The sequence below is a fragment of the Pristiophorus japonicus genome, chromosome 6 (genome assembly GCF_044704955.1).
Source record: "Pristiophorus japonicus isolate sPriJap1 chromosome 6, sPriJap1.hap1, whole genome shotgun sequence".
Classification (NCBI taxonomy): Eukaryota; Metazoa; Chordata; class Chondrichthyes; family Pristiophoridae; genus Pristiophorus; species Pristiophorus japonicus.
In genome coordinates, this window is record NC_091982.1 from 102,133,660 (window position 1) to 102,148,316 (window position 14,657).

The window sequence follows — 14,657 nt, forward strand, 5'->3', positions numbered from 1 at the left end:
GACGTCTAAACTTCGGCGGTGTGTTAGTTAATTAATCACCGACCTATTGATTGGCTAGAAAGTCTACGACTCGAGACCTCAGTAAAGAAATCAGTATTATGGCAGCAGGAGATAAGAGCAAAGAATTGCCTACAACTGTTAAAGGTGGGCAAGTACCATCTGAAGTTTCGCTACATTTAATTCTCGAACAGTTGAAAGAATACATAGAGCAACAATTCAACTTATCTAAAACCTGTATTAAGATCGAACAAAAGTACGGAATCTCCAAAGGACAATGGTCCTTGGACGAGATTAAAAGGGTCTGGGGAAAAATGACCCGTATGAAAAATAGTGAACTAGATGGTCCCTAGCAGTTATGGGACAGATTCAAAAGCGGAATGAAATTATAATGCGTTCCCAACATGATCGAGAACTGACCAGTACAAAGGATCAATTGCAAGCTATTTGTGCACAGCTGTGACAGAAAAAGCTTGAACTTGAAAAGCTGGAAGCGGAAGTTAAAGATCTTAAAGGTGAAATTAAAGAATGGAAAAAATCATTAGGTCAAGAGACAGTAATAGGAAAAGGAAAATGTATCGGTCAATTCCCAGGGTACCCATGTTTGGATAAATTAAAAGCGCAAACCCGAAGACACGACCAAGGAATAGATACGGATTCTGAATCCTCCGACGATACAGGGTCGGAGGATGAAGAATTAGAGGTGCGCTTTGCCCTGTTTAAAAAAAGACGAGTTGTAGTCAAATCAGAAGAGACTGCGGATGAGGGCGGAACCAAAAAAACGAGGAAAAGGGTGTACGAAAAATACTTAGTTCATGATCCGGCAGACCCAAAGAAAATTGATAAATGGTCCAAGGAATTGCCCAATCCAAAGAAAGGGAGAGTAAAAACATGGGACCAACTGGACCGCTTAAGAAATATATATCAACTTTATCCCTGGGGCGGAGTGCAAATTTTGACCATAATGGTGCCAAAAACACAGGGAAGAAAATTGCACGACAAGGTAAAAGAAGCTTTGGGGCAGGATGAGCAAGATTTAGATGCAGGATGGGAGGCGATTAAACACTGGCTGCAAGCCTTCAGTCCAGCTAAGACAGACTGGGGAAAAATTGCAGCCTGCCAACAGAAAGGAACAGAGGAGGTCCTGGAGTATGACGAGCGGTTTAGATGCACATGGCTAGAACATTCGGGTATGAATAATACGGATGAGGAAATGGATGAACAAGTGTTTGGACCCCTGAAAGCAGCTTTCGTGGCAGGTCTAAAGCCAGAACTGTCCAAAATGCTTAAGGTAGTGTTACCGGACTCGGAAGGCAGAGGAACTACCTTTGCAGCATTGGTGGATTGATGTAACCAATTAGATCGGGATATGGGAGCTAAAGTCCGAGCTGTACAGGCTATGGGATGGAAATCCCAGGATTCCGAAAAACAGTCATTAGGAAAATTACCCGGAAAATTTCATTATTGTGGGAAAGAAGGTCACTGGGCCAAGACGTGCAGGGCAAAACAGAAAGGTCGTGGCTGGGAAGAGGACGCAGCCAGGGATACAATTCAGCCAACAAACCAGGCTTGTCACAAGATACCGACCTCAGAGAAGCATTTAAGCAACTGACAATACAACAACAGAAGGAGTTACTTGGGATAGCAAAAAACGGTTAGAGCCCACCCTGGCCCCCCTCCTCGCACTAATACAACAAAGGGGAGATGGGCTATATATAACTGTGAGGGTGGGCGATAAGGATGTGGACTGTCTTTTAGACACAGGGGCGGAATTAAAATGCTTACCCCTACAATATGGAGACTTTTTGCCGTTGGATGGTAGGGCATGTACAGCCTATGGAGTTGGGGGCCATAAAATGGAAATTAAAAGGACAACACCGGTACTTATAGGGCTGGGTCCACATGAACTAACCACGCCAGTCTGGATAGGCCCAGTAGATCAACCCCTTTTGTGAATGGACGTTCTAATCCAAGTAGATTCATCGTTGCATTTCGAGGATGGTCGGGTGACATGGTTAATTAGAACTTTGAAGAAAGAAGAATTGAAGGAACACCCGATATGGGCTAAAGATAAGAACGATTGTGACCTACTCCAGATGGAGCCTGTGTCATTTACCGGGACCAAGCCTCCATGCACTAAACAGTATCCCATCAGTCCAACTGCCATCGCGGGATTCTTACTGGTTATTCAGCAATTGGAGAAACAAGGGGTGCTTATTAAAATGCATAGCTCCTCCAATAGCCCCGTGTGGCCGGTACAGAAATCTAATGAGACTTGGCGTTTGACTGTCGATTATAGGAAAGCTAACCAATGTATTGATCAAAAAGCTCCTTTGGTCGCAGATCCCTCCACCATTTTTAATGCCCTCAAACTGGAACATAAATATTTCTCGGTTATAGATATGGCCAACAGATTTTGGTCGGTGCCTCTGGCACTGGAGGTTCGACAGTGGTTTGCTTTCACTGTCCAAGGACAACAGTATACTTGGACCCGGTTACCACAGGGTTTCCACAACAACCCTACAGTATTCCACATGGCTTTACAAAGCCATTTGCGAGAATTACCTCCCCTGTCATCCACAGTCATCCAATATGTAGACGATATCTTGCTAGCTTCAAACACGGAGGAACAGCATGAACAAGATTTACGAGCTTTGCTGGACCACCTTCGGCTGAAAGGACATAAAGCCAGCATCGACAAAGCACAAATATCCCAAGAAGAGGTTGTATACCTGGGACAAAAGATTTCACAAGGAAAGAGAGAACTTACCCAGGATAGAACTGCAGCCATTCGGGCTGCTAAAAAACCCACCACTATTCAGGAACTAAGGTCTTTTTTGGGATTGTGTAACTTTAACAGAATTTGGACTGACTCCTTCACACAGCTTGCTCAGCCACTGAATGATATTTTAAAGGGGAAACGTGCCTCTAAAGAAGCCATCACCCTCACTAAGGAACAGCAAGAGGCCTTCCTGAGTTTGAAAAAGGCTTTGTGTTCGGCACCAGCTCTGGGAATCCCCGACAGTGCTAAGCCATTTACCCTGCTTGTCCATGAGAAAGAAGGATATATGACAGCTATACTGACACAAGAACATGGGGATCGGCAAAGACCTATTGGCTATTATTCGGCAAAACTGGATGCGGTAGCCCTCGGATGGGGAAGTTGCCTAAGGGCCATGGAAGCTACATGTCGAGCAGTAATGACCACTGCGGGTCTAGTCCTCGACCAAAAGCTGATTGTCAAGTGTCCCCACACCGTACATGCTTTGCTGTCTATGAATAGAATATCTCAGGTGACGGCAGCAAGATGGACCCGCTGGACAGCAGTTTTGGAAGCTCCTAATCTCCAAATCGTCCGGGCCAGCCCGGTTAATCCCGCAACTATGCTCCCGATGTCAGAATCGAGGGAGCAAGAGGGGGGAGAATGTGAAGAGCATGACTGCGCGGAGATTTTAAAAGAAACAGAAGAAACAGCCTTAGCAGCAGAGGAGCCTCTGCACAACCCAGACCTCATCCTGTTTACAGATGGTTCCTCCTTTGTTGACAATGGTACCAGAAAAGCAGGATGGGCAGTTACAACCTAAAAGAGGTAGTGGCAAAAGGATGTTTACCCTCAGGAATGTCAGCACAACAGGCCGAGTTACGGGCCCTGTCAGAAGCATGTCGAATAGCAGAAGAACAGACAGCTAATGTTCACACAGATTCGCGTTATGCTTTTGGAGTCGCTCACGACTTTGGTCTGTTATGGCAGAAAAGAGGATTCCTCACTGCTGCTGGTACATCTATCCGAAATGGAAAAGAAGTCCGAGACTTACTGGAGGCCATACAATTATCTCAGGAAGTGTCCATCCTGAAGTGTAAGGCCCATACCAAGGAAAATACCACAGAAGCTCAGGGAAATGCCCTAGCCGACCAGGCAGCTAAAGATGCCGCCTCACAGGGCGTTCCTCCAGAAGAAGCAACACAGATTTGCAGATTGAAAGCACTCAGGACTCTGACACGAGACCTTCAAACAATGCAAGGCGAGTGCTCCCGAGAGGAAAAATGGACATGGATTGAGGCAGGAATTAAGCTATGTGAAGATGGTGTCTGGAGACAAAGTGTTACCGACAAGCCAATCGCGCCACAAGCGCTTATGCCTTTTTTAGCCCAACAGATCCACGGGGACACTTGGCCTCACAACAGATGACGGCACGGTTCCAGAAAAGCTGGTGGGGTCGGGGATTTTAAAAACATGCCCAGCTGGTAACAGACCGCTGTGTGGTCTGCCAGAAAAATAATTCTGGACCCATCACAGTATTGCCCCAACTGAGGCCCCCTGCCCCTGTCAGACCATTCCAGCATCTACAGGTTGATTATATATCTCTTCCTTCATGCCAAGGATACACTAACATTCTTGTCATGGTCGACAGATTCTCTAGATGGGTAGAAGCTGTCCCAACTAAAAGAGCCACAGCCAATCACACTGCAAAGGTCTTGTGTAAGGATTACATTCCCCGATGGGGAGTCCCGAGTAGCATTGACTCAGATCAGGGAACACACTTCACAGGTGCTGTCTGCCAAGAAGTCTGTAAATCCCACGTAATGTTCAGTAACCTACACTGTCCTTATCATCCACAATCATCAGGACAAGTAGAACGAATGAATCGAACTCTGAAACAACGGCTTGCCAAATATCACCAAGAAGGAACACCATGGCCCCAGGCACTACCAATAGTGCTATGTAGCATTAGGGCAACCACGAACAGAACTACAGGTCTAAGCCCATTTGAAATTATAACAGGAAGACCCATGTCGCTGCCAGGAACTATCGATTTACGGAAAGCTGATGTTCACTTAATGAGTTACACTTTGTTATCATACTGTTAGAACCTAACCAATGCTATTAGTTCTGTTTCCCGACAGGTATCGGCAGCTTGGCGTAATCCACCCGAAGGAGGACATGACATCATCCCGGGAGTCTGGGTGTATGTGAAAAAGTTGCATAAAGAACCTTTGGGTGCCAAGTGGGAGGGACCTTATCAAGTGTTATTGACCACCCAGGCAGCTGTTAAAGTCCAAGGAAAGAAAGCCTGGATCCACGCTTTACACGTTAAACGAGCACCCGTAACTGAAGCTGAAATCTAATAAGGACAATTACTTTTTGCGAAAATGTATAAATTTACTATATTATTGATTGTAGGTATTCTAGGCATAGGCCTACTTCTTACTAGCCGACCCTCTGCACCAAAGGGAAATAGTAGGGTAGCAAGGGAAATACCTTTTTATATATGTCATACATTTATGCCAAACAAGGTAACATTTCTAGTTGTTGGGTGTGTGCGCATATTCCTATTCACTCAAAGGGAGGGATTCCCTTGAGGCCAGTTCCCTTGAATATATCTCTGAAATGGCTGAGTGGATAATTAATCAAAATAAAACAGGCAATGCGTTTCAGGATACGGAAAACTGGGCACTTAAATGGAAGTCAGCAGGTTACAATCTGACTACTTTTGAAGGGGGATACCAACCGTGCTACAATAATTCCAAACGGCCCCCATTTTTTGTTGTCACTAATACAACGGGAATAGGAAGACCAGGGGAATCGGTCTGTCTGATTAGAAACATCAAAGGAGGCCAAAATATGGGGTATAGTAACTGCTCCCGGAATTATAATATAATCAAGCCACGGAACCATCCAAACTGGGCCGATGTGGGAATTTTTAATGTAACGGGGATTCTGAATAAAACAGATGGAAAAGCCTGGACAGGCTCCGGAATGTTGCTGACAAAGAAACAGCTAACATTCATTGCATATAATGGCACCTATTGGGTGTGTGGCCACAAGGCCTACCCTTGGCTGCCCCAGAATTGGATGGGATCCTGCTATTTAGCCTACATTGTGCCTTATATGTATCACATAAAGTCACTGTCGGAACATTTACACCGTCCTAAGAGAGCTATCACAGAAACAGAGAGGTTCTTTGCCATTCTGATCCCCAGGTATGGGACCGCCAGACTGGCAAGGGAATCCATTAACATGGCATCCGTTGTGGAACGGGTAGCCAATGATACCTCAGAGGCCCTAGTTAAAATCAATGCAGAAATGGTAGCAATCCGCACAGTAGCCCTACAGAATAGACTGGCCCTTGATTACATCCTGGCTGAAAAGGGAGGTACTTGCACCCTACTCGGAACTGAGTGTTGCACATATATCTCAGATAGCTCTGAAGAAATTACCCACTTAGCGGAGCATATCCAAAAGGAGGTAGAAAAACTTAAGCAATCCCCATCATTCACTTTGTGGAGTGGAGCCACTGAATGGCTAGGTTCAATAGGAACTTCATTGGTGGAAGGTTTAATTCTATTTGTTATAATTGTTTTACTTTTATATTGTTTGTTTATGTTGATTAAATGTTGTTGCGACCAGGCGGCTGTAGCTGCTGTCCTGCAGGTGAGACACCTTGCAGGCCCGAGCAGACCATCTGTACGTGGCACAGGGGTATGTTATGCTTAAGGGAAGGTTGTTTACTGGTTGAATTAAGATATTGATTTGGATTAAATTGGAATAAGGTTAATTAATCTACTAAAACCAGACTTCCATTGTGGCCACGATGGAACTCGGGTTGGTGTAAATTTGTGTGGAAGCTACTAGTCCGGACATGTGGCGAAACACATCAACAAATTTTAGAAGGAAACTCTATTAACATGTATGAAATTATTTTGTAGAATGTTTAACCAGTGATACCTGATGTTTTATGATTCAGTTTGTGAAAGAATCAAAGGGGGGATTGATAGAGAATTCAAACAGGCTGCATTTAGACAGACTGTGAAAATTCACAGACCCCCAAGTCAAGGCTGCTACATGCAGTTCAGCATGTTGCATTAAGTCATCAATCAACTTGACATTTTAGGACCCTTGGGTAGCGAGCCAATTAAAAGGTTAAAAGACTATTAATTGAGCCAATAAGGTCAAAGAAGGCGAGTTCTTTTCTGTAAATTGATCCAGGTATAAGTACAGCCATTTTGACCATGTGGTCTCAGAAGGACAAAGACCTGGCTTAAAGCCAAGAACTTGTTGTTGCTCTCTGCCAGAAATAAAGAAATGAAAACTACAATCGGAGTTCGTAATTCATTGGAAATTAAGAGATCTAATAATCAAGGAATACTTTTTAAATAGAGAGAAAAAATTAAAATTACATTCTATTACACTGCCTAATTGCGGATGCATTGTAGATTTTATGTTTGCGATAATGCAAATGAATTTTATTGGAAACCAGTGCATTTTGGGTGCAATATCATGACTGTGCCCAAAGCGGAAACTCTAACCCTGGATGTCAGACAAGCAGTCTGACAGCAGAGGCAGTGAAAGGGTTTAGTGAAGTACAGCAAGATGTCATTGGCCTTTATGTGGAAGCTGACACCATGTCTGCAGATGTCGTCTCAGAGGCAGCATGTAGTTAAGGAAGAGATGGGTGGGGGGGCCCCAAGGATAAATCCTTGAGACTGCAAAGGTAACGATGAGGAGGTGGATGAGAAACCATTGCTAGAGATGCTCGGGCTATGGCCTGATAGGCAAGAGTAGAACCGTGAGGACAGTCCAGTGAGGTTGGACAATGGGGGAAAGAGGTGTTGGAAGAAAATTATGTGGTTGACTGTTGAAGGCTGCAAGGGTTGAGGGATATTGGGACCATGGTCACAGTCAATGCCATTCTTGACTTTGGTGAGTACCATTTGGGTAATGTGGGAAAGGCAGAGAAGCTGGACTAAAGGGATTCAAATCTTGTATTCTCACCAATGAAAGTCGTTCCTGAACTTTTGCATTGGGAACCTGAACAATAAAAAGGGCCCTGGCATGAATTTACAATTTGGTTACAAAAGATAATAATTAACTTGATTAAGCATGCTGATGGCATACTGTAGATCATTAATGTGCAATTACAATGCTTCCACAATTCCAGAATCACAAAGTGTTACCAACTCAGTTGATGTCTACACTTCAAGTCAACTGATTAAAGAATTTGAACAGAATTTCAACCAAATAGGCTGGGTCTCTTGTCTCGAAAAGAGACAGCCGAGGGGTGATGTAATATAGGTCTTTAAAATTATGAAGGGGCTTGACAGACATAGAGAAGATGTTTCCACTTGTGGCGTGTCCAAAGCTAGGGGCCATAAATATAAGATAATCATTAATACATCCAATGTAGAACTCAGGAGAAATTTATTTACCTGAAAGAAAAGAGTGGTTAGAATGTGGACTTGCCACCACAGGGAGTAAATAGCATCGATACATTTAAGGGGAAGCTAGATAAATATAGGAGAGAGAAAGGAATAGAAGCAGATGCTGATTGGGTTTGATGAAGAAGGATGGGAGGCAGCTCGTTTTGGAGCACAGACCAATATGGCTTAATGGCCTGTTCTGTGCTGTAAATTCGATGTCATTCTAAGCAATTCACTGCAACACTCACCTTTCTGGCGATTGGCATCCTGTTAAAAATATTCCACAACAGAATTCCTACGACCACTTTCTCTCTCAAGTAGAAGATGACACCCTTTCCATAGTCCTCTCCTTCCTGAGGTGGACGGGCTGAAGCAGCAGCACCAGCAGATACACTTACAGAAGTAGCTATTTCTTCAGTCTCGCTTTCTGATCGGATTCCTGTACCTACATTCATGAACAGAACATACATCAATTATGATTAACCACACATGAACCGCCTAAACGGGAAAAATCGGTAAATGAGTAGCCAATGCTCCCGTCACATGTCCATTATGTTTCATCAAAAGGTGAAAGGTGCTACAGCTTCACGCGCTATCTGCATATGCAAGGCCGGTCATTGGACAATTAAGAACAATAGGACTATTCTAGTCTTCATGTTTCAGCATCATATACATCCGCTGAGCCATCAGACGGAGTTCTGTGATGGAGCTTTTGACCTGAGCATCACAGTTTTGTAAAATGTTAGGACTGATTTTCATTTTTGGCAGTGACAGGAAATGGGCAGCAGTGGATGTTATATATCTGCCCTGATTTTCCTTTCCATGGAAGGAAATTTAGCAGGGTGTATAATGGGCGTCCAATCTGCTACCGCCTGATTTCCGTCAATAGTTAAAATCAGGCCCAACATTTCCAATGCAATTTAGTTTAACAAGTAAAGCAGCAGATTTTTCCAAGTGATGGGAGAAATTAACTACTGATTGTAAACATTGTTTTTAGTACAGCATCAGCTTTGAGAAAAAAATTACATCAGCCAAAAGCAATATTATGAATACAACCCAAGAGGTATAAAAAGTAAACGATGCCCATAAAAGATGAACTCTTACTACATTCCAACAGTGTCATCCATTTGTTTCTAGTAAGCAAACATTCTTCAACTTACCAGACTCTTGTGTCACAGCTTTGGGGGTGTCTTTAGCAGTTCCCTTGGCAAACACACCCACAGTCGGTAAACTACTGTCTACGATACCAATAGCTTCATATCCTACATCAGGGCCCAAGTCACTCCTGCAACAAAAGGAATTAGTTGAATAAGAAAAATAACAGTGAAGAATTGGTCAGTTGCCGACATTTACATTTGTCATTCATATTCAAATATACATCAACATAAAGAGGACACCGAGCCAACTCATACCAAAACATGGATTGATGCCAATAAGGCTTTGAAGCTCCAGTCATGTTCTCACCGGCCAACCTGCCACTCACTACAGCATGGTCATGGTGCTCCACACGCCTCCTGCCCAACTTAAGGTCATAGAAGCAAGCAGCATCTCCAGCCTGTCGGGCATAAAGAGAACACAAAATGAACACTTACATGTTTTGTGAACTTGAAGGCCATGTGCATTTTGTTTCTGAAAAATGTGGCCACATATTTATAGCGTATTTCACAACTGGAAAAATTGGCTATGAAATGGTTGGCATTCATGCTCAGTTTCATAACTACTGTAAATACCATATATTACCTAGGATAAAAGTTTCCCCGAGGGAAATATACACACACAGACAATAATAAATTATACTACTGGAGATCATGTCTTTGCATTTAGAAGCTTCTACTTTTAAACAATATGTACACTAATAATGATGTATTTGAAAACAATCATTTGATATTAAAATCAGCTTCCAAAAATGTATTTTCAGCAATGACCAATATACTCACCACCCAAATATTTGACCGTGCTTGCAGTTCTGCATTTACTCTGAATCCACCCAAATCGGAGTCCACCTCCAGTCTTGCTGACTTTGCTAATTCCACACTCGGCTCAAGACCCACTGCTGCAACCACATGATCAGTCTTTACCTGCAAACAGGAAAGCAGATCAACTCAGGCTGGCTTAACTGGACATTTGGTTAACAAGGCTAAAATACTGGTTTAAATATTGCATTCACAGATTCCCAATTTTATGAGGAGAACACTCACTGTTTGACCATCCTTGAGTTTCAGAATAACTTTCTTATCTTGATACTTTGCAGATTTCACAACAGTATTGGCCATGACATTAACACCCTCTAAAAGAGGAAGAAAGTATGCATTTTATGATGAAACAACTGTAGTTTTTCTGATCTATAGTATTTAATAAAAAAGGCTTTTTACATTGTGGACCACTGAGCCAGACTAGAAAGTTCTCAGTATAACAATCTTTAAAAAAAAAAGCCAGCGATTGATCTGCAGCCAAAATTCAAGAGAACATCCCAATTTGCAAACTTCATTTAACAAATAAACTTTCATTAACCACAAGCTAATAAGTAGACTTTGTGGCCTTAAAGCACACAACTTCAGTTTCGTAGCAGAATAAAACTAGGCCTGAAATTACGGTGCTTCCGGTATGCTGTTGGAAGCCTTCAAAATGGCCTCCGTGCATGCGTTAAAAACTCGGATCTTGCGATCTGTGAAGTTTCGCTTGGACAGATACTTTGCATCCGCTACAAAATCACTTTCACCAGCGCAGACTTGGGCTATTTGTCCAGTGAATGTCCACGAAAGTCTTAAGCCTGGTACCAGCGCAAGTTAAAATAAATGTTAAAAGACTTTTAAAAAAATGAATTAAACATACTCACACATGTTAAATTAGTTTAGGTAAATTTTGGCCTGTTGTAAAATATTTAAATTTATTTTTCAAAAATTAATTTTCAACATTTTTTTTAAAATAATGCTTAATTAAAGGGTCTTTTAATTAATTTTGAACATGTGAGCATTTATTTTTATCTAAGTGGTGTGAATTATTTTTTATTTGGAGACTTCTATTATGCTTATGGGGATTCCTTGCGTAAATGGAATCCCCATATCATCATAGGCAGTCCCTCGGAATCGAAGAAGACTTGCTTCCACTCTTAACATTAGTTGTTCGGTGGCTGTACAGTCCGATACGAGAACCACAGTCTCTGTCACAGGTGGGACAGATAGTCATTGAGGGAAGGGGTGGGTGGGACTGGTTTGCCGCACGCTCTTTCCGCTGCCTGCGCTTGATTTCTGCATGCTCTCGGCGACAAGACACGAGGAGCTCAGCGCCCTCCCGGATGCACTTCCTCCACTTAGGGCGGTCTTTGGCCAGGGACTCCCAGGTGTCAGTGGGGACGTTACACTTTAACAGGGAGGCTTTGAGGGTGTCATTGTAACATTTCCGCTGCCCACCTTTGGCTCGTTTGCCTTGAAGGAGTTCAGAGAACGCTTGCTTTGGGAGTCTCGTGTCTGGCATGCGAACTATGTGGCCTGCCCAGCGGAGCTGATCGAGTGTGGTCAGTGCTTCAATGCTGAGGATGTTGGCCTGGTCGAGGACGCTAGCATTCGTGCATCTGTCCTCCGAGGGGATTTGTAGAATCTTGCGGAAACATCGTTGGTGGTATTTCTCCAGCGACTTAAGCTGTCTACTGTACATGGTCCATGTTTCTGAGCCATACCGGGGGGCGGGTATTACTACAGCCCTGTAGCCCACGAGTTGTAGACCATCCTCCGCCTGCTCCACGAAGACATGCAGGCCGTGATCCTGATCAACGGATCCATCACAGTCCTAATCCACGTCCGGAGTCAAGCAGGGCTGCCTCATCGCCCCAACCCTCTTCTCAATCTTCCTCACTGCCATGCTCCGTCTCACAGTCGACAAGCTACCCGCTGGAGTGGAACTAAACTACAGAACCAGTGGGAGCCTGTTCAACCTTCGCCATCTCCAGACCAGGCCCAAGACCATCCCAACCTCTGTCGTCGAGCTACAGCTTGCGGACGATGCCTGCGTCTGCGCACACACAGAGGCTGAACTCCAGGACATAGTCGACGTATTTACTGAGGCGTACGAAAGCATGGGCCTTATGCTAAACAACAATAAGACAAAGGCCTCCATCAGCCTGTCCTCGCCGCACAGCACTGCCCCCCAGTCATTAAGATCCATGGCACGGCACAGGACAACGTGGACCACTTCCCTTATCTCAGGTGCCTCCTAATAACAAGAGCAAGCATAGATGACGAGATCCAACACCGCCTCCAGTGCGCCAGTGCAGCCTTCGGCCGCCTGAGGAAAAGAGTGTTGAGGACCATGCCCTCAAAACTGTCACCAATCCCTATAAGCATCATAAGAATCCCCTTTTTGATTGGTTGGCCTGGCCCACGTGATCCCAGCAACGCTTGCGAACCACTTGCGTCCCTGTGATCTATTGCCTTTTGCATAGGCAAATGTCTGGAGGCCCAGGACACCAAGAGTCCTAAGCTCCGAGACACCAGGTAAATTCGAATTTTAATTTCGGTTCGCAGGCGTATTCTTCTGGTACGCCTCCGACCACCAATTCAGGGCCATTATCTCTAATAATACTCCAGTCAGTATTAAACAGCATTGTCATCTTAGAATCATAGCTCAGCACTTGAGGCCATTCAGCCTATCGACTCTAACCTACCATGAGAATCATCATCAGCTTAGTTAATTTAATAGTAAAATCTGTGGTATAGGCAAAGAACAGTAAAGATCCCAGACAAGGGAGAGATATGAAGAACAGCAAAGGGATAAAAAGCAGTAAGAGCTGCAAAAAAAAGAAGAGAAAAAGTGTGCAAGGGATATCAAGGACAACAGTAAAGGCTTTTACAAATATATCAAGACACAGAGAAAGGCCAAGAATAATAGGGCACATTAATGACAGACGCAGGCGAGATTGTAATTGGAAGTCAGGAAATGCAAACGTACTAAATAGCTACTTTGCGTCAGTCTTTACAGTAGAGGATGTGGATAAAGTACCAGAGATAAAAGGAAAACTAAAAATAGATTAATGAGATTAAAGATAAACAAATCTCCAGGACCCAATGGATTCCACTCCAGGTTATTAAATAGTGAGGAAGTTGTTGATGATCATGATTTTCCGAAAACGCTCGATTCAGTAATTGTCCCCTTGGATTGGAAAACTGCCAATGCCACTCCACTATTTAAGAAGGGCAGGAGAGATAAACTAGGAAATTATAGCCAACGTCAATTGTGGGCAAGCGACTTGAACCTGTTATTCGGGAAAGAATGACTGAGCACTTGGGCAAATTTGAGGTGATCAGAAAGCCAGCATGAATTTGTAAAGGGTAAGACCAACGAACCTTGTTGAATTTTTTGAGGAGGTAACAAATGTGGTAGATAAGTGAGTGCTTACGGTTGTTGTTTATATAGACGTCCAAAAGGCATTTGACAAAGTTCTACATAAAACACTTAACAAAAATGAGAGCGCATAGAATTGGAAGCAACCTATTGGCTTGGATAGGGAATTGGTTAGGAGGTAGGACACAGAGAGTCGGGATAATGGGCAAGTACTCAAATTGGCAGGATGTGACTAGTGGTGTCTCCCAGGGATCTGTAACGGGGCCTCAGCTTTTCACTATGGCCTGAAAATTGGGGTCGGAGGCTTCTTGCGGGAGGAAAATGTTTTCCCAAAAGTACCTGGTGGTCCTGGAGGAACGTATACTTATGGTCCGAGGCCTAGATGCACAGCCCAGCAATGTTAGCGCAATCTGGGATCATGTGGGCATGGACCACCAATCACAATGTAATATTCTCATTGATAATAATGGGAGCTCCGTTTGTACGAACTCCCATTAGTATCAATAAAAATACCCCCAAAAAACACAGCACACTAAATTAAAAAAAACTCACATTTCAAATTAATTGAAATTGAATTTAATTAAATATTTTAGAATTTTTTTTATTTTTTTGAATTAAAAAAAAATAAGTTTTAATGGGGTTAAAATTACTTACCTTAATGGTCAGGGTTTTCAATATAAAGATTAGTGATAACATTTAATTTTTCTATGTTTTAAAACTCTTATGCTGATAAAATAAGGCTATATGCCTGCTTTTACCAGGCATAAGAGTTTGAGGGACATTTGCTGGGCAAGAGTTGGGCAAATAGCCCAAAAATTCTGCCCCACGAATGGCCTTCTCCCAGGTATGCGTGTGATCTGTCCAAAGACATTTAAGACAGATCGCAAATGCCGATTCTCTTTTACTTTGGACAGATCGCATGCATCCCTGGGAGAAGGCCATTCGCGGGGCAGAATTTGGGCTATTTGCTCAACTTTTGCCCAGCAAATGTCCTTCAAACTCTTATGCCTGGTAAAAGCAAGCGTATAGCCTTATTTTATCAGCATAAGAGTTTTAAAACATAGAAAAATTAAACGTTATCACTAATCTTTATATTAAAAGCCCTGAGGCCCAATATTTATAAA

At 43.3% G+C, this 14,657-nt stretch overlaps 1 protein-coding gene across 6 annotated transcripts in view; it reads right to left on the reverse strand.

Annotated features, from left to right (window-relative positions):
* Positions 1-14,657, reverse strand: part of aifm1 (apoptosis inducing factor mitochondrion associated 1) — a 109,045-nt gene that overhangs the window by 10,295 nt on the left and 84,093 nt on the right. For all 6 annotated transcript variants that reach the window (XM_070883081.1, XM_070883079.1, XM_070883083.1 and 3 more), the window contains 5 exons: positions 10,395-10,483; positions 10,134-10,274; positions 9,609-9,751; positions 9,357-9,481; positions 8,445-8,641 (listed from right to left, as the gene is read on the reverse strand). In XM_070883081.1, coding sequence (XP_070739182.1) covers positions 8,445-8,641; positions 9,357-9,481; positions 9,609-9,751; positions 10,134-10,274; positions 10,395-10,483 — 695 coding nt within the window. The remainder of the gene's footprint in view (positions 1-8,444; positions 8,642-9,356; positions 9,482-9,608; positions 9,752-10,133; positions 10,275-10,394; positions 10,484-14,657) is intronic.